Source organism: Lissotriton vulgaris, chromosome 2_1, assembly GCF_964263255.1.
Source record: "Lissotriton vulgaris chromosome 2_1, aLisVul1.2, whole genome shotgun sequence".
In the NCBI taxonomy this organism is placed as follows: domain Eukaryota; kingdom Metazoa; phylum Chordata; class Amphibia; order Caudata; family Salamandridae; genus Lissotriton; species Lissotriton vulgaris.
In genome coordinates this window covers 223,721,425-223,744,965 of record NC_141687.1, presented here as the reverse complement: position 1 = coordinate 223,744,965, position 23,541 = coordinate 223,721,425, and the positions used below count along the sequence as shown (strand labels likewise).

At 42.1% G+C, this 23,541-nt stretch overlaps 1 protein-coding gene across 1 annotated transcript in view; it reads right to left on the bottom strand.

The window, feature by feature from the left end:
- ANKFY1 (ankyrin repeat and FYVE domain containing 1) overlaps positions 1–23,541 on the bottom strand; it is a 505,630-nt gene that overhangs the window by 119,690 nt on the left and 362,399 nt on the right. Inside the window, exons 20-22 of the mRNA XM_086954801.1 lie at positions 7,060–7,207; positions 4,482–4,572; positions 3,634–3,758 (exon numbers count right to left, since the gene is read on the bottom strand). Coding sequence (XP_086810927.1) covers positions 3,634–3,758; positions 4,482–4,572; positions 7,060–7,207 — 364 coding nt within the window. The remainder of the gene's footprint in view (positions 1–3,633; positions 3,759–4,481; positions 4,573–7,059; positions 7,208–23,541) is intronic.

Genomic DNA, 23,541 nt, shown 5'->3' with positions numbered 1-23,541 from the left:
CAGTAGTAATAAGCAGCAACCCATTTTTTTTTCTTTTTTCTCTCCATGAAGCTTGCACTCACTGGGAACACAAAGAAACTATGCCTCAACGAGCACTAAATACAACTGAGTTCCCAACTGAGAAAAGTAGCAAGCAGATTTAGTAGAAAGCATACTCAAAATGGTTAACTGAATGTAATGTTTGCCAATATATAGCTTGATAAATATAAAGAGTCTTGAAAACAAATACACATAGCAAATATAATAACTTTTAAGGCCCCTAAGGATGCGAAAAAACCTACATATAGTATATTATAAAAGTGACTATCTTGCCTTCACCAACTGAAGAAATGCCAGAATGAGATGATACTTTAAGATCCCGACTAAGAGTCAGAGGTGAACAACAGGATGGTGAAAGAGGAATGAAAGAAAGTGATCAAACTGGAACACAATTTGAAGTTCGTCCTGGATTAAGCCAAGAAAGGACTCTCCTGGGCCTTAAGAAAGAGCTTTGTAAACTATGTTTAAACAATTACCCACACTTCACTGCACCATGCTTTATCTTTAAGTTGAGAATAACATTTACTTTCTAGAGTAGCACTGCCAGTATACATTCATCATATAGTTGCTAAGGGGGATGAGGGAATCAAACATGTCTCACAACACAGATCTCACTTAGTCGACAAGCTGCAGTCTGGAGGCTTTTGATGATTCCTGTAGTGTCCGAGAGAGAGGTACTTGTTTCCTGGTGGCAAGCAGGGCCTTAAAAGTAGACCTACCAGTACTCTCAAGCAGGTCACAAACATTTTTGTACTCCAGTATATCTGTAACAAGTGATCCACAATTCCTGGAGCATCTCTTCAGCTAGAATGGTGCTTACCATTTATTTTATTTAGCACCACTAGTAATCTGAGGTGTGCGTTATAACTCATATCTTGCCTTTCATCCAATTCATACACCTTTCACCTGTGCATAATCTCCCCATAGAACGTATAAACCAGAAAGCAGTAGAGAAATATTCTCTAAACTGATCCGTCTGTTTTCTGTTGATGAGGCAACTAGAAATTAACAGAATTCTCAGCAATGTCTACAATGGTCTGAAAACCTTCACAGATGGACAGCCTTAGTGAACCAAATTGGTATACCGTGCGCTGGACAATATGTAGAATAAGACAAACATGTCCTTATATCAAGTGCAATTTATATATTAAAAATCAAAAAATGCATCTCCATTTTTCTTTGGGAGCACTCAGGCATTTAAAAAAATGCGAAACAATTATGAATTTTTAAGAAGATCCTCTATGGAAAAATTATGCTGGTTTCTCATTCTCTGCAGCAAAAGGAAGATGATCATCAGTATCTCTGCACTCACATATTGTTTACATTTTAGCAACAGAGGGGCATATTCAAAAGACTGCCAATTCTGACCAGCAAAGGGGCATATCTGCGTATGCAGGTATGCCCTTACACGTAAAATTAAGCACCCTGCCTTAGGTCTGTAAGACCTGCTGTAGGGTTGACTTACAAATATTACATGCAGTTTTAGGAACATGGCACACATGTATTTGTGACATGCACACATGTATTTGTGACATGTTGTGTTTTCACTTTAGTCCGCACCAAGATACGCAGTCCGCAATGGCAGTCTAGCATACGCTTAATAAGGGGTCCCTTAGGATGGCACAATCGTGCCACAGCTCTTAGGTTCCCTCTTTAGTACCTCAGGCCCAAGTATCAAAGTACCATTTACTAGGGGACTCACAGAGGGTGCTAAAAAGTTTCGCCAATTGGGGGAAAAAGTGTACACTTTTTCAGGAAAGAACACTAGTACTGGGGACCTGGTTTGCAGGAACCTAGTACACTTAAGTCAAATATGCATCTAATACCAGAAAAAAAGTGTGTGTGTGTGGGGGGGCATGGGGGATGGAGGGGGGAGAGGAGTCTTGCTGTTTTTATTAATCATTGTATGTATTTGCAAATGTCTGATTCTGTGTTAAGCCTAAAGCTGCTCGACCACACTACCTTCTAATAGAGTACTTTAGGATTCCATAGCAAGATCTGTCCACTAATAAGGAAACCTCTGGACTCTACACTGTACATCAAATTCTTGATATATCACATAAAGAGACAGCTTCCTACAGTAGTAATAAGCAGCGACCCATTTTTTTTCTTTTTTCTCTACATGAAGCTTGCACTCACTGGGAACACAAAGAAACTATGCCTCAACGAGCACTAAATACAACTGAGTTCCCAACTGAGAAAAGTAGCAAGCAGATTTAGTAGAAAGCATTCTCAAAATGGTTAACTGAATGTAATGTTTGCCAATATATGGCTTGATAAATATAAAGAGTCTTGAAAACAAATATACATAGCAAATATAATAACTTTTAAGGCCCCTAAGGATGCGAAAAAACCTACATAAAGTATATTATAAAAGTGACTATCTTGCCTTCACCAACTGAAGAAATGCCAGAATGAGATGATACTTTAAGATCCCGACTAAGAGTCAGAGGTGAACAACAGGATGGTGAAAGAGGAATGAAAGAAAGTGATCAAACTGGAACACAATTTGAAGTTCGTCCTGGATTAAGCCAAGAAAGGACTCTCCTGGGCCTTAAGAAAGAGCTTTGTAAACTATGTTTAGACAATTATCCACACTTCACTGCACCATGCTTTATCTTTAAGTTGAGAATAACATTTACTTTCTAGAGTAGCACTGCCAGTATACATTCATCATATAGTTGCTAAGGGGGATGAGGGAATCAAACATGTCTCACAACACAGACCTCACTTAGTCGACAAGCTGCAGTCTGGAGGCTTTTGATGATTCCTGTAGTGTCAGAGAGAGAGGTACTTGTTTCCTGGTGGCAAGCAGGGCCTTAAAAGTAGACCTACCAGTACTCTCAAGCAGGTCACAAACATTTTTGTACTCCAGTATATCTGTAACAAGTGATCCACAATTCCTGGAGCATCTCTTCAGCTAGAATGGTGCTTACTATTTCTTTTATTTAGCACCACTAGTAATCTGAGGTGTGCGTTATAACTCATATCTTGCCTTTCATCCAATTCATACACCTTTCAACTGTGTATAATCTCCCCATAGAACGTATAAACCAGAAAGCAGTAGAGAAATATTCTCTAAACTGATCCGTCTGTTTTCTGTTGATGAGGCAACTAGAAATTAACACAATTCTCAGCAATGTCTATAATGGACAATATGTAGAATAAGACAAACATGTCCTTATATCAAGTGCAATTTATATATTAAAAATCAAAAAATATATCTCCATTTTTCTTTGGGAGCACTCAGGCATTTAAAAAAATGCGAAACAATTATGAATTTTTAAGAAGATCCTCTATGGAAAAATTATGCTGGTTTCTCATTCTCTGCAGCAAAAGGAAGATGATCATCAGTATCTCTGCACTCACATATTGTTTACATTTTAGCAACAGAGGGGCATATTCAAAAGACTGCCAATTCCTTTGGAGAAAACGGTTCTGTATTATCTAACAAACTGTTAAAACTCTGTAATGTACTGTTTTGAAACATGAAAGATGGTACAGGATACTCTCTTCTTCAATTTAGAATGTACATAGTATAAAAATAGGTTAATACATTTATATTGGAAAACAAAGGTGTATGCATAGTCTCACCTGTATTGCCTTCTGCATCTGGTTTATTGAGTGGGTATTCCGGCATACATTCTAAAAACAGCTCAAATATGGCAGCAGCGTTTTCCTTCCCATATTGTCCCAGAATGTGTAACGGTGACTGACCTCTAATACAAATCAGAAAAACACCCAATTACTATGAGTGGAGGTTTTTACAACTGTTCAGAATTAATGGTTTGTATCAACTGCCCACTGACATCCAATCTTCTTTTGCCTGAACATTTGAAGAATCACCAATGGAAGTTCCATAGTTTGCTAATGAACGTGGGTATCAAGGTATGTTTTGAAGCATTGTGTACTGAATATACAGATATATACATACAATAGCTTTTATATTACTCATCCCATTTTAATAAGAGCACACAACTAAGATCATGCAGCAGCACATATCAATTCAATTACAGTTTAATTTGATCAGATTTTATGTAAAAAACGTTTCATCCACCCAATTAACTTTTATTTGGACAACGTCTTTGGACAATGTCTTTAGGGCATAGACCTTGTCTTAAGATAGTGATTATAATGCAACTGCATTTCTGTTAAAAACGCCTTAACTTTCCTTGAGAATGCAGTACACACCCTTAAAGTTAACTACAACTATTGAATGAACAAAATTCAATATTTTCTGACAATCATGGCTTAGTTCAGTTAAATTATTTTAAGATATTTCTAAAGTTATTTTATTAGAACTTTGCTCGAATTTTCAATCATCTGCTTGCTAGTTAGAATGAGGATTCAAAATGCTCAGACTGCCATGAATAGCAACAAAACAGATATATTTCTATAAAAATGTAGCTTGCAAGTGATTAGAACAATGGTGTGCAACTCACCTTAGATTAAAGGACTCAGCATCTATAGTGCATTCCGTCAGTAGGACACGGATGTTGTTGAGACGACCATGCATTACAGCTAGATGAAGAGCTGTAACAGTAAGCAAACTAGGTTATGACTGGCACACACTACTGGTAACATTTATGTGTCTTTATAAAGCAGAAACCTAGACAACAATTGGGCAACAAAGTGCAGTGTAGAACAACAGAATATGTATTCAACATGTGAGGATACAAAGAAAGGCAGGTAGGTTTACAATGTTAATTGAGGATAGTAAGTATATACAAGTACAGAGATATTAAAAAAACACCATCACAGTTACGAGAGATGGAAGATGAAAGGGCTACTGACTAGGATGGTAGGAAGATCATAAAGTGGAGGGTTTTGAGACCCTTCCTGAATTGCACCAATGAAGGAGCAAGTATAGGGTCCAAAGAGAGGTTGCTTCACAGTCTTGGTCCAAATACAAAGTGTGCTCTTTGTCAAGTTTTTGATGAATTGCCTGGGAAGAGGAAAGATCAAAGCAGTGCTGGAACAACGAGACTACTTGAGTTTCGAATCAAGGTATTCAGAACAGTGAATTACATAACAAACCTTCAAGGAGATTCTAATCACCCCATACAAATGCTGTGGGGCTTGAGGGAGGTGTACTTCATGGGGGTGAGGAAGAAGAGGGAGTAAACGTCATTGCCCCACTGTTGGGGCCCACTGGTTTTATGGCCCCTTTTTGAAGGAGCTCTTACTACAGAAGGTTGAGATGTTCTCTGCTGAGGGGAATGCTTGCAGGGTTGAATTTTGTGAGGGTGTCAGAAGTTCTAAGTAGTAGCTGAGGCTAATCACAGCTATGTCCCACTTGTTTGGTGTGATTTCCTATGAACAAGGAATGTAAATAGCAGTCTGCACCCTGGCAGTTGTTATGTGAATGGCGTTAGGTGGGGAGAGTCAGTGCTTAGAGGTGGAGGCTCCTCTGCTGGCACTTTCCTTGCCCTGGCTGTTGTTGCCCTAATAGGGACCCCAGGATTCTACTCTACGTGCCTGCTGGTGGTACAACTGCTGCTGATTCTGGTAGGAAGGGTTGGGTCAGAGGAGTCTTATTTGGAGTCAGCCCTTTACTGGTGTCTCCTAAGGGACCCTATAGGAGACTAGGTTTGAAGGACACCTTTTGCTTTGACAGTGCGAGTGTCGTCTTTAATCTTTTCTAGCATCTGGTTAACCAGCGGACCAAAAAGATGTCCGCTGGGTTAAGCACAGCAGTTAGCTTGCATGTCACAGAGCTGAAGATAGGACTTTATTGAAGGTTTCCTTGCCATCCAACCTTTATTTTACATAGTAACAAAAATAGGACTGTACTAAATACACAGGTGTTTTCAATATTGACGGACTTTTATTTTTTACATTAATATGGCTTTAATTTCTTGACGCTGTGCTTGCATCCATTAGCAAATGAAACCTCCACCTATTGGCTTTACAAATGCTCCTTTAAGGCGAACTTGAACAAAAGGTTCCTTTCTACTACTTGCACCAACTGCTCTTGGTAACTCAAAGGAAAACATAAGGTTACTTGATCCTAGCTGAAATGTCTAACAAACACAGGTTCCTTTTTCCAAGTTGCAATGCCCGGTCCTGGCAGATTCAAACAAAATCTGTTTTCTACCAGCTGCTCTCTGGATACTCAATACTGTAAACAAGTTATGTTCCAACTGACATGGAGGCATTATACCAGGCTTTCTGCATGACCCTAGTCCATGACCCCTCCTGTCTATTTATTAACATATTTCAATTCTTGCATTCACACTAAGAGACTATTTGCCCAATGAGGTTTTATGTGTTTGTTTGTGATGCTAGTGAAACAAATGCAGCATATAATACGTTATTTAGAGAAAGGAAATATAGTTAAATGCACATTTAATACTCAAGTGCAGATGTCAACTTCTATGTTCTACCCATACTACAGTGTAACTTATACGATAAAACAAACCGCACTGTCTCACAGAATGTATGAACGATGTCTTTACAAAGCAAAACAACTGATAAGTGACAAGACATTCAGTCCTTTTATCTCAATAAATAGATTTAATAACTTGAATCCTATTTGTGCCTAAATACCTTTGTTTATAACTACTACACAACACAACAAAGCATGGTATCATATCTATAGAGTGTAACATATTACTGATTAGAAATCTTGAGAGGACAGTGGGCATCATGACCCCCTTCAGGCTTGCCTCTCACTAGTCATGCCCTATCCCCACACTTCATACATCTGTATATTTACTATATACGTGCTCAAGTGGACTCCATCCCCTCTGCTTTACGCATGAAGGCGTGCGAGACTATAACTAAACCATTGAGGTCACCAAAGCTATCTTACCACTGCATCCCACCTTCGTTTCTATGCCAGGATTGAAAGGGCTGCTGTCTGTTTCCCCATTCCCACAACCGTTTAATCCATTCACTGAAGGTACTTAGAGATAAAACACAGAGCTGTTGCAGTGATATTTCAGCACTATATGCATTAAACATTGCCTTACAACCCAAAAACAGTGGACAGTACCCGAGTAAATGGTGATTGTTTACCATTATTTCCATTTTCATCTGTGGCCCCAAAATCAACCCCATTTTCCAAAAGAACAGAGCAGATTGTTGGTAGGTCCTGCTGTGCTGCCAAATGCAGAGCAGTTTGGCGATGCTTTGTTAATTCATTCACCTTGGCTCCTGCAAGAATCTGTAATCAAAATGGTTTACAATGTTAGAATCATCAATGGAAAACCTTGCCCAATAGTTATTTACCACAAATTTAGACAGATCAGTGGCTGAAACAATCTACCTCAAGATTGAGTAACCAAATGACAAAAAAATAAACAAGAACAAAAAAGCCTCCCTTGAGAAATGCAAATCTATCTTCATTGTGATATCAGTCCACTTAGTTGTTGCTCTTACTACCTTGCAAAATGATTGGGAATTCCAAGATTGTAGACACTGCCCAAAATAGTTTTTCCTAGATACGCTCCAGCTTTAAATGTTAGCAAGAGTTGCAAGTGTAAATGCGGCCAACTTGCTTACATGCCACATCTCTACCCATTTGACACCTCCATTACAGTACAGTAACATAGGTGCTGTTCTTACCCAGTTATCTGCTATGTGGGTATTGCGAAGGCAGGAAAGTAGAGCAATAGAATCCCAATAAAGGCACTTTTGTCTGAGTCAGTACCTCTTTCTCCTTTCGGAGTTGGTTGTAAATCGGATATAGGTGCCACATAAATGCTGGGTGAGGACATGTATTAGATAGCGTATAACAGATCAGGGTTTGGAAAAATAGATTGCTTAGAACGTCCAGGACCAAATGTTGCATCTTTACCTGAAGATTCATCTACTGGCTACTGCTCACAAAAGCCATCTGGGATAGCACATGTAGCTGCTCTGAAAATTGCCAGTCTCACATTCTGGACACCACTTATAGTGCCTCTGCTCTGGTGGAATCAATATGAGAGCTAAAAGGAAGTTAAAAGCCTTCTGTCATGGATACAGAGAAGACTAACCACCTGGCAATAATACCCTTTGCTACTTTGTTGTCTGAGGGAGAGCAACATACGTGATGAAAAGATGATCTGACTTCAATAAGGTTGTAATTCTTTCTCAACAGAATCCTAGGGGCATCCAATTTGTGCAGACTTTACTCAGTTGAATAAGCATGAGGTCGTGTTTGAAAGAAACATCTATTGTTTAAGATGAAATTCCATTAAAACCTTATGGGACAGATTTGTGTGCGATTTCACGGTTCCTTCACGGAAAACTAGATAGTGAAAGCTTATGTTGCACAATCCTTCCTGTGCTATTAGTTTAGTATCACACAATGCATTAATCTGAAATGATACAGGAATTAAAAAGGTAAGGACCACACTGATATCCAACAAAGTATCAACTCACTCTCTGACCAGAGGAGGTAAACTGTGAAGTCTGTCTAAGTGTAGGTATTTGTAGGATTCTACTAAAGTCTTAAGTCAGTTACATGTCATAAAAATTAAGACAACCCCCAAAAGAGGCCTTACAGAGACAAGGTGATGTTCAAGAGCCAAGGAAAAGCCATTTGCATTTATATTGACACTCAGTGGAGTCTCTCTGTCCTAAGAGATCGCAACAATGTTTTCACACAACAGAAACAAGCCTGTTAATGTTAGTTTCTCAGGTACCAGGTTCTCAGGCTCAGCAATAGTAAAGAGGGATGATTAATCAATGCTGCCTGGTGAAAATGGAGATTTGGAACTAACTTAAGCCAGCTTCAGTTATAATTTACTGTAGGCACTAGAGAAGCAGATCTGAAAGTTAAATTAGCCTCCGCCATAATGGATCAATAAGAATTATTTCCAAATTGTTGGAGTTCTTGTCTTTAGAAAGAGTCCTGCGATCAAGGAGAAACAAAGGAACAGAGCAATGTATTTAACCAATTTATATCGAATGCATCTCCTCAGGCAATTGTCTCTTGTTCCCAGTCCGAGATGAACGGATGTATGCAATTACATCGCATACCAATACCACGCGTGCCATTACAATGCATGTATTACTACGCGATGTCAAGGACGGCATGCCATTACATCGCAATATTTTACCACGACTATGCTTTTACCACGCATGACATTACAACGCAAAGGCATGCGTGGTAAAGCTATACTCATGGTTACAGTTTGCAAGGTAAGTGACTCCACCCTCCCCCAACCCCCAGTCCTCTTCCTACAACAACATTACACTATCATGCACGACCCCCCCAACACTACCCTAAAACACTACACAAACCCTACAACACTACACTAAACCCTAAATCACTAGACCACACAGACACTACAACTCTACCCTAAAACACTACACTACCTAAACACTACACTACCCTAAACCCTAAAACCCTACACAAACCCTTCAACTCTACCCTAAACCCTAAAACACTTCACAAACACTACAACACTATCCTAAAACACTACACTACACAAACACATAACTACCCTAAACCCTACACTACACAAACCCAACAACACTACCTTAAACCCTATAACCCTACACAAACTCTACAACACTACCCAAAACCCTAAAACACTACACTACACAAACACACCAACAGTACCCTAAATCACTACACAAACACTACAACAGTACCCTAAACCATAAAATCCTACACTACAAAAACACTACAACACTACCCTAAACGCTAAAACACTACACAAACACAACAACACTACCCTAAACCCTAAAACACTACAGTACAACACTAAACCACGACACAAACACTACAACATTACCCTAAACCAATACCCACACTATTCCCACCCCTACACTACCTTAAACCCTAAAACACTACGACACTACCCTAAACCACTACCCACACTACACCCACCCCTACACTACCCCGAACCCTCACGACCCCCTACACTACCCAAACACCACTACACCACCCTAAAACACTACCCACACTACTCTCACCGCTACACTACCCTAAACCATAAAACACTACAACACTACCCTAAACCACTACCCACACTACTCCCAACCCAAGCACAATCACCCGTATCTCTCTTTCCTCGTGGTTCCTCTACAGCGTCGCCGTTTCTGCTCCCGGTTCCTGCTTCACGTCGAGGGGCGGTGTACGTCGTTGTGAGGAAACCGAAGAACCTCTCTTTCCTCATAACGAGGTGGATCGCATTACATCGCATGCGTTGTAACAGCGCATGCGATGTAAAAACACACGTAGTAATGGCTACGCATTGTTACATCGCATGCGTTGTTACACTTGCGATGTAATGGCATTGCGGGGAAACAGCCTTGTTGTAATGGCTGTTTCCCGAGATGAACTGAGGACAATGGCAATTGTGCTTTAGGTAAAACGAACAAGTTACTTACCTTCAGTAACGCTCTTTCTAGTAGATACTCTATATTACCACTTTTTGAATGTTTTGCAGGTTTCAGAATGGATCCGTAATATCTCAAGCAGTACTAATGCTTACCTGTAAGTGGTGTTGTGACGCTCTGATCCAGAACAGACGAACCGTGCAAAATAAAAGAAACACCCCATGCGCACTAATGTCAGTTGCTTTCTAGGCTAACCGCGCCCGCAGAGGCCAATGGCAAACTGGCTGCTGCCAGATCTCTAAACTTGGACATAAACAGACTGAAAATGAGCCACTTTTACAGAATGGAGAGGAGGGAGGGTAGGTGAGGAACCTGCAGTTAGCGTATGTACCGAAGGTAAGTAACTTGTTCTTCTGATAGATACTTATAACTGCAAATGTCTCACCTTTTTAATAGAAACTAAAGTAGAACTTCCTTGGTGGAGGGCCTATGAACTAGCTCAAACAAAAAGGTACTGCAGGATTGAAGTAATGTCTGGCACACACCAAAGTGTAATTTCCAAAAATTATAATAGTTGGAACCCAAAGAATTGGTTTCATGTTGGATTAAAATAAAGACTTGTTACTGAATTCGTTGTCCATTCTGTGTTCTGTTGTAAGGTCAATCAGTCTTCTTGAATGGGTGATACAGTTGATGTGTTTCATCTGAATAACGTTTTCAAGGCTGTAAAATGCATCCACGTGCTGTATAAAGGTTAAAAATGGGCATAGTTAAAAGTTACTAAAAAGAGGTGCATAGTGCCCTTGAACAAGTGGAAGAGTGAAATTGTGTTAAAGGAAAGGTTGAAAAAAGATACCACTTCCAGACAGAACCAGTTCTGTTGGCAGAGAGGGGTCGTTATTAATGAGGTTGAACATGTTAAAATAGTGTGGAAAAAGAAAACCGTCTCCAAGATAGTGTTGTGCTGTAAAGTTCATTGGGAAGTGGTTTGTCTAGAAGGAGATGAAAGTATATGAACTAAAATGGTGTTTAACCTCCACACGTGTCATGAGGGAAATCATCTTAAGCAATTTACTTATTGTCCTTCCCCCAAAACAGAATAGAGAAGAGTGAAGTGTGATTGATGGTCAGTCAAGGGAACAGAAAATGTGTTAATAGAAATCTGTTACTGAAAAGATTTAGTCCGAATATAAAGAATCTGTAAACAAGAGTATTGCAGCAGGTAGGTTGTGCCTTTTATAAGGTAAGCTTTCATTGCCTGTCAAAATTTCAAGTGAAATGGGGTGGACTGAAAGTTAAACCACACCAGATTGTAAGGCAGATTGGCAGTAACAAAGTGGGGAAAGCCTACTGTGAATAAAGGTAACAATAGATTACGATAAGTTAAAGTACACCCGTTTGTAGTGTGTAATAAGTGAGTAATAAGGCCCAAAACCTGTTAAAATAAGGTAAGAATAAATATTCTACAAATACTTCATTGGGCCGGAAACAGTAAAAACTATATTGTATAGCAAATGTGAAGCTGTATAGTTGGAGGTGGTTGCTCTCAATGCTCAATAACTGTGCAAACAGTTATTTCTTTAAGTGGAAGGAAGTCACAAATACATACTTGATTTTATGACAAGACCGGAGGCTAAGATTATTGCAACCTTCCTTTATTGTGCCACCCACAGCAGCACCTTAAAAGAACAAGAACATTACCCAAAGTTCGAAGAATCCAACAAAGGGCTAGAACCACCGGCCATCTTTCTTCTTTTTTGCTGCTGCCCAAAGAGATAAGTCTTGTCTGCCGTCACTCTTATGATTGTATGAATGTTTTAGTTTTTAATGTGTCATAGAATATTTAATACGTAGTAATTTAAATTAGGATTGTACCTGGAACCATTGAATACATCGGTGTGAGTTTCACATATAAATGTTTAATTTATAATCTTTGTATTAGCTTTCTCTCATTTGCTCGATAGCTCAAACAGCCTTTATTTACATAGGAAACTTCTCTATGATAAGGGAACGCTTATGATCCTGGTTTATGTGCCTGTTTTCTAGACTGTTTAGGTTTTTCAGAGTGGTTTATAACCTTTTAGTGCTTTAGGAGTATGGATCGTGAAATAGCTTGCTTTGCAGTTTAGGCCCTCGCGTACTCGAGAGTCTAGAGTTGTTTATTTTAACTTTTATTCAATCCCGCGCCCAATGCTTAAACCCTCTTGATAATTTTGGGAATGTTTATTTTGAAATTACTGTGTTTGTTAAACGCGAAGACTCACCGTTGCAAAGCGCGAGGCAGTGGGACATCACAATGCTGGTCGATTTACTGAGAGCTTCGGAAGTGTGTGCGCTTCAGTCTTCGGCATGACGCTCACGCACACGTAGAGCTGGGTGTGCACGACCGCTCGAGGCAGATCGTTAACGTTCGGAGGTATCTGACAGGTGTTTCAAGAAGGTTTCTGAATTGGAAGAAGGGACAGGGTCATGGGAGTTTAGGTGTCACCTATCTGAGGTAGTTTTAATAAATAATTTGTAGCATGGACTTCAATAGACTATTCCATATTGCTAATTTTGTGACAGTCATTTTTCAGTAGACGGAAACTATATTTGTTTGAATAGGACCTGCCTGTGTGTAAGGTTTTGTTTTATGAGGTAATTTGAGGTTGATTGGCTATAAGATTTGTTTTAGGGAACTAGGTCAGAACAAATTATTAGCGAAAGGAGCCTTGAAAATAAAATCAGCGATTTGCAAAGTAAATTTGTGTCTAACTTAGATGGAAAAGAAGTTTGAAGAATTTATTCTAAACTAGCTCACCCGTCGCGCGTTGCTGCGATCTCCGAAGAAAGGAAATTCAAGGAAACTCGTTATGATAACATTCAATTTACATTGTGGCATTTTTATTGAAACTTATTCATTTTAATATGGAAAACATTTCAAAGTGTCGTTTAAGGAATATGCTACTTACCAGTATGAATCTGTTCTTGGCATGTAGGGCTGCTGACATTCATATCTGTGCATAGATCGCCACCTAGTGTTGGGTCCGGATGATTGCACATTGTTGTCCTGGAAGAGTCTTCGAAGTATCACGAGATAGGTGGCTCCTCCTTCGGACTACAGTGCTCATGGGCATCCTCTCCATCCTCAGATTGTTTTCGCCATTGTGGCAGAGATGGAGTATAGTAGTGAAAGAGATGTCCACGCAAAGAGTGAATGCTGCAGCTGCGACAGGAACCGGGGAGGTGGGTGGGCGATATGAATGTCAGCAGCCCTACATGCCAATAACAGATGCATACTGGTAAGTAGCATATTCCGTTCGAGGCATGTGGGCTGATTAATTCATATCTGTGCATAGAATGTATAGCAATATCTCCCTTAGCAGTGGCTACCTGTGTCAGCTGCAGCAGTCTGAAAAAGAGTTTTGAGAACAGCAAGTCCTACAGCAGCTTGCTGTTTTGAATGTACATCTACACAATAGTGTTTTGTAAATGTATGTGTTGTTGTCCATGTGGCTGCTTTACAAATTTTGTGTAAAGGAATATTACCCAGGAAAGCCATGGATGCCACTAGTTTGCGTGTGGAATGCCCCCTAGGGGGAACTGTTAAGGTGCGTTTGGCTTTTAAATAACATATCTGGATGCATTTAACGATCCATCTGGCTATACCTTATTTTGAAATGGGATTGCCTTTGTGTTGCGGTGCGAAAGCAACAAACAACTGTTTTGTTTTTCGAAATGTTTTAGTTCTGTCTATATAGTATAGCAGAGCTCTTTTGACATCTAGAGTATGCAAGGCCCTTTCAACTACTGTTTGTGGATTCTGAAAGAACACTGGCAGTTCGATGGTTTGATTTATGTGAAAATGGGATACCACCTTTGGCCTGAATTTAAGGTTTGTTCTGAGAACTACCCTATTTGCATGTATTTGGATGAATGGCTCTTGAATAGTTAGGGCTTGAAGCTCGCTAACTCTTCGAAGCGAAGTAATGGCAATAAGGAAAGCCACCTTACAAGTAAGAAATTGTATTTCGCATGAGTGTAGTGGTTCAAAAGGTGGTCCCATAAGTCTAGTTAGAACAATGTTTAGATTCCAGACTGGTGAAGGTGGGTGTCTTGGAGGAATTACGCGTTTGAGTCCTTCCATAAACGCTTTAATTGCTGGCACCCTAAAAAGTGAAAGGTGTTGCCTGTTTTGAAGATATGCTAACGCAGCTAGATGTATCCTGATGGATGAATAGGCTAAATTGCAGCGTTGTAGGTGCAAGAGATAGCAAATGATGTTTTGAGTAGAAGTATCAAGTGGGTTTACATCATTGTTTCTGCAGTAAATTTATTTATTTATTTTGAAAGTTTTATATAGCGCGGACAAGATCCTTGCAGATATCGGAGCGCTTAACAAAGAGAAGTACATGAGGGAGCATAGTTAGACAGATAAATCAATAGGTCAAATAGTACAACTTGGTGGCAACAAAGCCATACATGAGTACAAAATAGTACAAATAGGTGGCTACAAAGCCAAACATGTGAGTAATAAGACAGTTAATACAAATAATCAGAAGGGTCAAACATGTAGTATAGATCGGTGCAGAGTACTAACAGTGTTCGAGATAGTAGTTCAGTTGTATTTAGCCATGAGGATAGCTTTTACTTCATTTTTAAAGAGTGTGGTGGAAGAGATAAGCCTGGTTTCCGGCGGGAGAGAGTTCCAGATCCTTGCGCCATTCCTGAGAAGGAGCGCTTATATGTTTTTTCCTTCCGGAATCTAAATGATGAAACGTTTCCACTTAGCTGCATAACATGCCCTGGTAGTGGGTTTTCTTGCCTCCTTGATAATGTTCATACAGTCTGGAGGCAAGTTTAGGTATCCAAACTCTGGGATTTCAGGAGCCAGATCGCCAGGTTCAGCTGTTGCGGATCTGGATATTGGATTTCTCCATGGCTCTGAGTTAGAAGATTGGGTGTGAGTCTCAGGCTTTGATGAGGCATCACTGACAGTTCTAGGAACGTTGTGTACCATGGTTGCCTCGCCCATGTGGGAGCAACTAGGATTAGTGTCAGTGAATGTTGTCGTAGTTTGCGTGCCACTAGCGGTATTAATGGAGCTGGGGGAAAAGCGTAAGCAAATTTGCCTGACCAGTTCATCCATATCGCATTGCCTTGCGACTGTGGATGTGGGAACCTGGCGGCAAAGTACTGGCATTTTGCGTTTTCGCTTGTGGCAAACAGATCTATCTCCGGGTGTCCCCACTTCCGGAAGAATGGTTGGAGCACTTTGGGGTGAATTTCCCATTCGTGCATTTGTTGATTGTGCCTGCTGACCAGGTCGGCTACTTGATTGTCCTTGCCTGGGAGGTGCTCTGCCATGAGAAACATGTTCCTTTGAATGGCCCACTTACACATTGCTTGAGCTAGCTGCGACAGCTGTGGCGAGTGTGTTCCTCCCTGTTTTTGGATGTAATACATAGCTGTCATGTTGTCCGTCCGGATCAACACGGTTTTGTTGCATAAGTGTGTCTTTGAATGCTTTTAGAGCTAGAAAGATAGCCATCAGCTCCAGAAGGTTGATGTGCATCTTCTTTTGTTGTAAAGTCCATAGTCCCTGTACTGTGTAGTGTAGGACATGGGCTCCCCATCCTAGTAGGGATGCGTCCGCGGTTAACACTATTTGTGGGACAGGCTCTTGGAACAGTTGTCCTTTGCAAAGGTTTTGTGGATTCCACCAATGCAAGAGTTGTATGCCCGACTGGTCACCAACACTAGGTCCTGTAATTGCCCTTGAGCCTGGTTCCACTGCCTTGCTAGGCACTCTTGGAGAGGACGCATGTGTAGCCTGGCATGAGGGGCTATGAATATGCATGAGGCCATCATGCCTATTAGTTGCATAAACACTTGAGCTGGTACTGAGTGTTGGGGCCTGTTTTTTGGATAAGTGCTTGCATGCTGTTGATACGTGCTGCATTGGGGTATGCTTTTGCTGCCAGTGTATCTATAGTTGCTCCCAGGTATTGTTGTACATGGGAGGGTTGCAGATGTGACTTTGGGTAGTTTAGCGAGAAGCCTAAACTGTGCATGAGATGGATGGTTTTTGACATGTGGTTGGCACACTGCTGGGCCGATGGCGCGTGTATTAGCCAATCGTCCAGATATGGATACACATGGATGTGTTGCCTTCTGAGATGTGCCGCCACTGTAGCTAGACATTTGGTGAAGACGCGTGGAGCTGTTGTGAAACCAAACGGTAGTACTTTGAACTGGTAGTGCTGTCCTTGTATGGTGCACCTGAGATACTTCCTGTGAGCAGGGTGTATTGGTATATGAAAGTATGCGTCTTTGAGGTCCAGAGTTGCTAGGAAGTCTCCCTTGCGGAGCAATGGTAAGACTTGCTGGAGAGTGAGCATATGAAAATGCTCTGACAAAATGTACAGGTTGAGGGGCCTGAGGTCAATATTGGTCTGAGAGACCCGTCCTTCTTTGGAATTAGGAAGTATAGGGAGTATACTCCTGTTCCCTGATGTTGCAGTGGGACTGGTTCTATGGCCCCCTTTTGCAGCATACTGATGACCTCTTGCTGCAGTAGTGTTATATGTTCCTGTGACATTGGACGGTGCATGGGTGGTATGTTGGGTGGGGTTGAGGTGAGTTCCAGGCAATAGCCATGTTGGATAATTTGCCTTACCCACTTGTCTGTTGTGATATTTAACCAGATTGGCAGAAATTGTTGTAGTCTTCCCCCGACCGGTGTTATATGGTCTGGGGGTAGTGCAAATAAGTCACTGTTTGGTGTTAGTGGAGGATCTATTTGCATTTCCTCCGCGACCCCTTCCTTTGGTGTTATTGCCTCTGTATCCACCCCTGTTAGTGTTTTTGCTGTATGTGGATTGTGTATTACCTTTGTAGCTGGAGGATTGCTGTGAAGTGTTACTTCGCGCTCCTCCTCTATAATTGGAGCAACGAAAGGAGCCCCGGTGTTGTTGGGACTGGAGAGCTCCCATGGACTTTGCTGTTTCCGCATCCTTTTTCATTTTGTCCAGAATTGAGTCAACTGCTGGACCAAATAAAAAGTCTGGGTTGATGGGCTGATTAAGAATTGTGGATTGAACTTCATTCTTAAAGCTGTTTATGCGGAGCCATGCGTGTCGCCTTAGCAGCACGCTTGTATTGATAGATCTGGCCACTGTATCTGCCGCGCCTAGGGCACATTTAATTGAGGCATTGGTGATGAGCTTTCCCTCCTGTATAAGTTCATCTGCCTGCTGTTTGTAAGGGTCAGGTAAGTGTTGGAGAATTTCTTCTAAGCTGTCGTAGTGTGCCCTGTCATATCTGGCCAGCAAAGCCTGTGTATTGGCAATTCTCCATGAGTTTGCTGCTTGAGCAGCTACTCTTTTGCCTGATGCCTCAAAGATTTTTGACTCTTTGTCCGGAGGAGCAGCCTCTCCAGTAGTTTAAGAATTAGCCCGTTTACGTGCGTTGGATACCACTAGGGAGTCTAGGGGTAGCTGACCCTTGATGTATGTGGGATCTATAGGTGCAGCCCTATATTTCTTTTCAATTCTAGGGTTTATGACCCGTGCCTTAGCAGTGTCCTTAAAAATGTCATGTGCGTGTTTTAGGACGCCCTTCAACATGGTGAGTGTTTTTACATGTCTCTCAGATGTTGTTAGTGTATCAAAGAGAAAGTCTTCTTCAATAGCATCAGAGTGCATATCTACATTATGGCAGGTAGCAGCTCTATTAAGTAATGAATTAAAGGCCACAGTATCTTCTGTGGGTGATGGCTTAGTTGGGTAAAGTGCAGGTTCCGTGATGGGCAGAGCCCCTTCATTGTCTGGGTCTCCACCTGCACCCTATGGCTGTAGGTTAGGGTCTACAGTTGGGTTTTGTGGATAACCAAACCCTACATCTGTATCCTGATCTTCATCTGGGTTGTAGTCAGGTGATGTTGGGGTGTATGGGGTTGTAGGCATAGCTGGATTGATAGGTTAAAAAAGTATTGGAGAGGTAGCACAGTCTCTTTTCTTTGTGAGTGGTATTCTAGGAAAATCTTCTATTGGCAAAGGCCTTTTCTTCTTGGTATAAACAGTCACTTTACCAGTTACTGGGTTAATAAACAGTTTTGACTGGTCTTCTGTGTCGGTATCTGGGTGAACAAGCTCTTCCTCCACAGTTTTAGGCTTTGGTGCATTAGCCTTTGGTTTGGTTGTTCTCGGGTCGATCTGTTTAGTGGGTTCAACCTTCTTTTGTGGTTGTACGTCTTTGGCTGGCTTCACCACCTTTTTCGGACTGAGCGGTTTCGTCGGTTCGACAGTGTCTTTAGGTGTTTTAGGTGTTTGAGGTTTCGGCTCAATGCCTTTGTTCGGTTCGAGGTGCTTCGGCTCGACTGATTTGTTCTGTTCCACCCTAGGTTTCACTTTCGGTTCGACGTTAGTTTTGGGCGTCGGCCTTTTACTTTCGTCAACTGTTTATGTTCCCTTGTCGATACTCGATGCTAATTTGTTCGATTCAACGTGCTTTGTTTTTGGGTTTGATTCGATGTGCTTTTGCTTTGGCATCGAATCGACGTTTTTTGGCCGCGATGTGGAGTCGACGGCTTTTGGCTTGCTCGACAGCTCTGATTTTCGATGTCGACTCGACGGTCTTTGGCTTCGAAGGCTGTGTTGGAGCTACGGCCTTAGGCTCGATGACCTTTGGTTTAAATACTTTTGTTTCGACGACCTTCTGTCCGAAGACGGTGTTGTCGACGAGTTTCGGTTTCAATGTAACCGGTGCCGTATGGCGTGTCTCAGAGAGCTCTTTGGATATGTTCTTAGCCGGGCGGTATAGCGGGGCTGTAGAACTAGAATGTCGATCTTGGCTAAGGCCTGCTGGCGATGCCTCGACCTGAGTCTCTGATATTGTTACAGTGTCTATATGGGGCGGTGTACTCACGGTTCGCCCCTCGTCATCATCGGAGTCGTCTTCAACAGCTACGATGTTTTGATAGTCTTCCTCAAGATCGACGATTTGGTCTTCCTCCTCGAGGTAATCCTCGGAGTAGTGCTCAGAGTACTGGTCTATGTCTCGATCCGATTCTTCGGCGCTCGCTAGTTCTTCCTCATCATCGAAAATATTATCGGGCTCTGGTGCCGACCGCTTCATTTCTTGCCTCGCTGCCCGTCTATTCCGGAGAGTCTTTTTTGACCGGAACTGGGCACAGGCCAGGCAACTATCTTCTTTATGACCTGGAGATAGGCATTTGTTGCACACAGGATGCTTATCAGTGTGCGGGAACTTCGAGTTGCACTGCGGGCAGTATTTGAATAGACTTCGTTCCATCGACGGCTGGTCCACGTGGCGTCGAGAAGGCATCACGGCCCGATTCGACGACCAAAGTGCAATAGATGTTTAGAAAGTGTATCGGTACCGAGCACTAAACAATACCGATGGATCCGAAGGCCTTTTGGCCTTTAGAGAAAAGTTTAGTTAATTCCGAACTTAGAGAGTTGGAAAGTACATCCGAACGCAATGGCGGAAAAAAACAATCTGAGGATGGAGAGGATGCCCACGCGCACTGTAGTCCGAAGGAGGAGCCACCTATCTCGTGATACTTCGAAGACTCTTCCAGGACAACAATGAACAATCATCCGGACCCAACACTAGGCGGCGATCTATGCACAGATATGAATTCAGCAGCCCACATGCCTCGAACATTCTATTTATTTATTCGAGTGCTTGTGGATACACGATTTTTTGTTTTTCGGTCTGGTGCGTATATCAGTATTCGAAAGATTATGAGGGCCCTGGGGGGGGCGATATTAAAAAAAAAATGCCAAAAACCTTTGCGGGAGTGTACTCCACAACTTCCCAAAGTTTCATGGCGATCGGATGATTGGTGTTTTAATTTTATTTATTTATTCGAGTGCTTGTGGATACACGATTTGTTGTTTTTCCGTCTGGTAAATTTTTTTTATGCCAGAAACATTTGCGGGAGGTTACTCAACAACTTCCTAAAGTTTCATGGCGATCGGATAAATGGTGTTTTAATTCTACTTATTTATTCGAGTGCTTCTGGGTACACGATTTGTTTTTCCGTCTGGTGCGTACATCAGTATTAGAAAGATTATGAGGGCCCTGAGGGGCCGATATTTAACCGCATCGCTGCGGCAGCTTTTCCTGCTGTGTGCGGCAATTTTTAAAAAGCCGCGTTACATGACGAGCTCAGCTCGTCATCCGCACACGACCACCGTGGCTGATGACGAGCTGAGCTCGTCATCAGCAGCGAAGGGGTTAAAAATAATTATGCCAGAAACCTTCACTGGAGTGTACTCCACAACTTCCCAAAGTTTCATGGCGATCGGATGAATGGTGTAGTAAGGCATAGAGAACAAACAGACAGACAGACATACATTCGTTTTTATATATATAGATAAAGCTAATTCTTCACAAGATGAGGGTTTTTGGTCTGCAGGTGAGGACCCTGCACAGGTACGAACAAAGGGAGGAGAGGTATCTAGGAAAAGGAAGAATCTAGATGAGGATGGTTTTAAGAGTAAGTGATCAAAAACTGCGCATGCAGATGTAGGATTTCGTAAACGTATGAAACAAGGTAGTGTCGAGGACACACATGGGGACCTTGGAAGAGGTTAGCTCATCAGAGAATATAAGGATAAAAGTAGTAGAATACATACCACTATCTTCTGTGATGAGTCATCAGGCAGCGCAGAAATAGAGCTGAGTTGCTCCTCTGATTTTGACTCGGATGTGGAAATTGTGCAAAAAGATAAGGGTTTGGAGACAATGGTATCGGACAAGGCAGACAGCCTTAGTGGGGTCGTGGACCCTCTGGGGGAGTCTATGTTTGACCCTATGTTGTTAAAACATCCACTTTCACCTGAATGGAGCCCGGCTCCGCATGTGGCACAATACGTGGAACTGTTTTTGAGGAAACAGGTTCCAAAGGATTTGAGATTGAGTTTACTGTCTGAGTGTCCACGACTCATCCTGGCTAAACAACTCAGGATGACACCAGACCTGGAGGCTAAAATAATAGTGTAAGGAGGAAAAGACCCCAGGAAGGGTCTAGATAAAGGTTTAAGAATGTGCCAGGCTAGGCTTTTGAATCTGACCAGCCATATCAAAGATTTTTGTAAGCGGACCAAAGAGGTCTATGTGGGAACGAATGACCTAGATGTGGAAGAACTGAGAGAATGGATACAAAGCAGTTTGTTTGCTGGGCAATGCAAGCACATCCCTCTCAGTGGAAAGAAGAAAGAGTATCCTTCTCAAAATTGTCCCGAAACTGACTGAATTAGCCAATAATGAAGATGGCTTGGAAGCCAATTGGATGATGTTTGGTGAAAGTTGCGTTTTTGGTGGGGCCGGGCAAAATAGAGGTCGTATCCCCAGCCATGAACAGGGTACTACAAGGACCTCGTTTTCAAGAGGGTATAAAGGTTACCAGTTCCAGACTCAAGGTGGCTATCAACCCGGGAACTTTTACCCTCAAAGACAAAGGGCCAACTCGAGAGGAAATAGGAGGTCAAGAGGCACAAGTAAATCTAGACCCTTCCGTTATCCATGTAAACTTGAGCGGCAGACTTGCTCAATTTTATCACAATTGGTGTGCGATATCAAAGAACCTGTGGGTTTTTCCGACAGTTATGGGATACCACAGACACTTCATAGAGGAACCGGTTCAACAAATATGCCCAAAATAATGACTGACATTGTTGTGGGTGGGGTTGGACCGCGGTGGGGGATGTATCCTGGTTGATAGTTATCCGTAGATAAGTTGGGTGTAGTAATGGCTTCAACAGGTCCAATGGTAATCTGGAGGTCAGGCCGGGAATCGGGGGTCGTACTCCTCCCCTTTTCGATAGTTCAGTAGTTAGATTATGGGGCAACAGGCACACTGCGAGTTGGGGGCGGAGGAACACCGTGAGCATAGGTGCATTGAGGGGGGGTGGTGAGTGGGATTGTTTGGGGTGGGGGGGAAGAGTTCTTTGTTTTCTTTTTGTATTGTTTGTTATTGTTTATCAAGGCATTGAATTGGAAAGTGCTCAGTGGTTGGGGGTGATCTCTCCGTCTGTATTTTTATTTATCTTTTTTATTTTTTGAAAACCTTTATTGTGCAAGCTGAAGCGTAAAAATACGGGCCTACAACCAATCAGGCCGGCCACAACACAGTATGAGCGCACGAAATCAGCATTGAAATTCTCCAGCAGTTTCTCAGCAATATGTAAACAATCAGTCAACATTAAAAGGCCCGGTATAACCGCTAGGAGCAGGATAGAAGAAGGTTAATTTTGATATAATAGCAAGTATAGCAGGATCAGTTGCAACTGTTGACATCTGAATTCCTATGGCGGGCAGTCGGTAAAGCATCAATACAAAGGAGCAGTGAGAAGCGAAAGTAATAGCAGCAATTGGCAAAATCAACGCATAGTCGCCCCGTGTGCTGGTACAAATCAAAGGAGTCAGAACAGCAACGCAAAGATAGCCACCCACTATACTAACCCAAATAAAGGGAAAAAGAGGGGAAGGGTAGAGAAAGAAATATTAAAAACAGGAAAGGAAGAACGCAGCGCCGCAGTACGCGCCCCATGGCGAGTAAAGCACACAATACTAGAGACCCACAATCGGGGTCGAGGCAAGTAGGGCATGTAAATGTGCTATCATTATCCTTGACGCGAGGAAGTCATATCTTACACTGCCAGCTAACACCCCATGGAAGACGCGCGCGGACACAGCGTCCCGATAAAGGGATACAAAAGAGCCATAGAACTAAGAAAAAACGAACAACATACAGACCCCATCCCACCCACACCCCTGCACAAGGCTACGGCCTACTCCCCCAGCAGCGTGCCTGTCGCCCTAAGTAGAACCCAAAATACAGAAGAATCAGAAAGTAAGAAAAGAGCACTACAGACAAAAAGAGGAAGGAAGGGGGGGAAGAAAAAACCAGAGGGAGAGGAGATATGCAATCGAGCATTCAGCTCCCACCCCCCGCCTTAACACAGCTAAAACCTACATCGAAACGAGATCGACACAGACTCAAGTATCAGGAACATGAAGAGGAAGCGGTCATATTGTTACAGCTGCGAGCAGTCCTCATCTCCATACATTAATTAGCAGTCCACCAAGGCAATTCTGTCTCACCCCTGTCCTCTCCTAATCATAACTTTAAGTACACAGTAAAGTAGAGTACAGCAAGCAGTTAGGCATGGAGTGTACAGAGGATCAGAACAAGGCAGGCCAAGGTTGCAA